At 36.7% G+C, this 1871-nt stretch overlaps 1 protein-coding gene across 1 annotated transcript; it reads right to left on the reverse strand.

Annotated features, from left to right (window-relative positions):
- Positions 1 to 1325: 1325 nt before the first annotated feature.
- Positions 1326 to 1787, reverse strand: LOC131605057 (uncharacterized). Its single transcript, XM_058877456.1, has one exon. The coding sequence runs from the start codon at positions 1785 to 1787 to the stop codon at positions 1326 to 1328; it is 462 nt and encodes a 153-aa protein (XP_058733439.1).
- Positions 1788 to 1871: the final 84 nt, after the last annotated feature.

Raw genomic sequence — 1871 nt, forward strand, 5'->3', positions numbered from 1 at the left:
TCTCTATCAAGCACAAAAGATGTCTTTAAAGAGGATGGTAGAAGAGATGATTCAACTTCATTGTCAGAGTCTAAGACTACGACAATGGGGTCATAAGAAATGTTTTGGGGTTTGAAAGAGTTCATGAGGCGAATGAAAGAATCAGAAAAAGATGATTCTAGAGAAGGGAGGTTGAAGAACACAGGAATGTCAACAACAGATTCATAGTTAGAATGTGGAGGAGGTAGATTGGTGGATATTATGGCGTGAGGAGGAATGATGGTAGTTTAAAGGCGTTGGTTAAAGAATTGGTTCAGAAACATGAGAAGGTTCAGAGTCAAGAATAAGCTGTTTGCCTTTAGACTTAGGTGAGGCAGAAGATGGAGGGTTAAAAATTTTGGTGGTTGGAGGAGGATTTTCTGGGGCTTTTTCTGGTGATATTTTTGGTGGAGCTTCTATTGATATATTTTTAGAAATTAAAACAGGAACATAAACAGGCTCAGAAATAGAAATATTTGAAGATTTTTGCTTCTTCTGAGGCTTGGAAGGTCCATCTCCAATAGTCTTCCTTTTCTTTTCCTTCTTCTTCTTCTATTCCTTCTACTCTTCTTCCTTTTTCTTCTCTTCCTTCTTCTATTCTTTATTCTCTTCTTTATTTTCTTCTTGAATTACCAACTGCTTTTTCTTTTCTTTCTTCTCCTTCTTTCCTTCTTGTTGGTCTTGCTTTCTTTGCTTATTCTTTTTCTCTTCCTCTTTTTTTGGTACTTAATCATCTATAGTGAGAGCCTTATGTTTGCTGATCCATATAGGATCATACTTAGAGCCATCCTTTTTACACATAGCTATATAGCGGACAACGACATCATGATGTTTATTCTTGAAAAACAATTCAAAGTCAGCTAGAGCAGGAGCTTTTTTGGTCAAAACTTCATTGTCCACTCTGGGAGTAGCATCAATGGTCTCAATTATACTCATCTTCTTGAGAGTGTGAGCATTCATGGTGCTTCCACTCGTTGTATATAGATCCTTGATAATTCCAGCTTTCTCCAGATCACCAACCACTCCAGTCTAGACTAGAAGATCTGTGATTATTCTTCCAAAAGGAATAATGTTCCTCTTTAACTTGGGATTCTTCAGTATGAATTATTCTCGAGAGTCCCTCGTCTGATTACAGATGTGGTTGAAGATGATGAAAGGAAGATCCACCTTCTCTTGGGTACCAATACAATACAAAATATACTGTTGATCCTTGTTGACATAGTTAGGCGAAACAATTACTTTTCTATGATAGATGCAACCTAGAAGGATCTTAGCCCATATTTTGTAAGGAGCATCAATTCCTTGATTTATGTAGACTCTTTTCCAGACTTGAAGATTTCTGCATACACATCATTCCAATTTGTTCTTCCTAATATTGCCCCAGAAGCACCTTCAATAGTTTCCAAACCAAACAATTTTCTTAAAAGATTTTCAGTAATGATGATTGCTTCGCCATGAACAATAGAAAGAATGGATTTAGGCATGATTGTTGCATGAACCCAAAATTCATTGACCAAATCTGGGTAAACTGGTCCACACAAACTGTAAAAGAATGCTTCCCGACTCTGAAAAATCATGTTTTCCTTCAGATGAATGTCGTTTTCTTCTAGATTGTCAAAATCGATCATCATTTCACATATAACTTCTAAATCATCCATAGGAATCAAACAAATCTTCTGCAGAACAAGTTGTTGTTGTTGTTGATCTTGAACTTGTTGTTGCTGTTGCTGAGAAGACGAAGCGTTCTTGGGATTTGATGAAGAAGCCATTGAAGCACCACTGAGATTTCTGGGTTTCTTACTTTTAGGGTTTTTGAAGAGAGCGAATAGAAGGCGGAAATGCATAAAAAAAAT

This window comes from Vicia villosa, linkage group LG5 (genome assembly GCF_029867415.1).
Source record: "Vicia villosa cultivar HV-30 ecotype Madison, WI linkage group LG5, Vvil1.0, whole genome shotgun sequence".
Classification (NCBI taxonomy): domain Eukaryota; kingdom Viridiplantae; phylum Streptophyta; class Magnoliopsida; order Fabales; family Fabaceae; genus Vicia; species Vicia villosa.

Bases quoted from the DNA above. Each gene is read 5' to 3' on its own strand.
- LOC131605057 (XM_058877456.1), bottom strand. From the start codon at position 1,787: ATGGCTTCTTCATCAAATCCCAAGAACGCTTCGTCTTCTCAGCAACAG.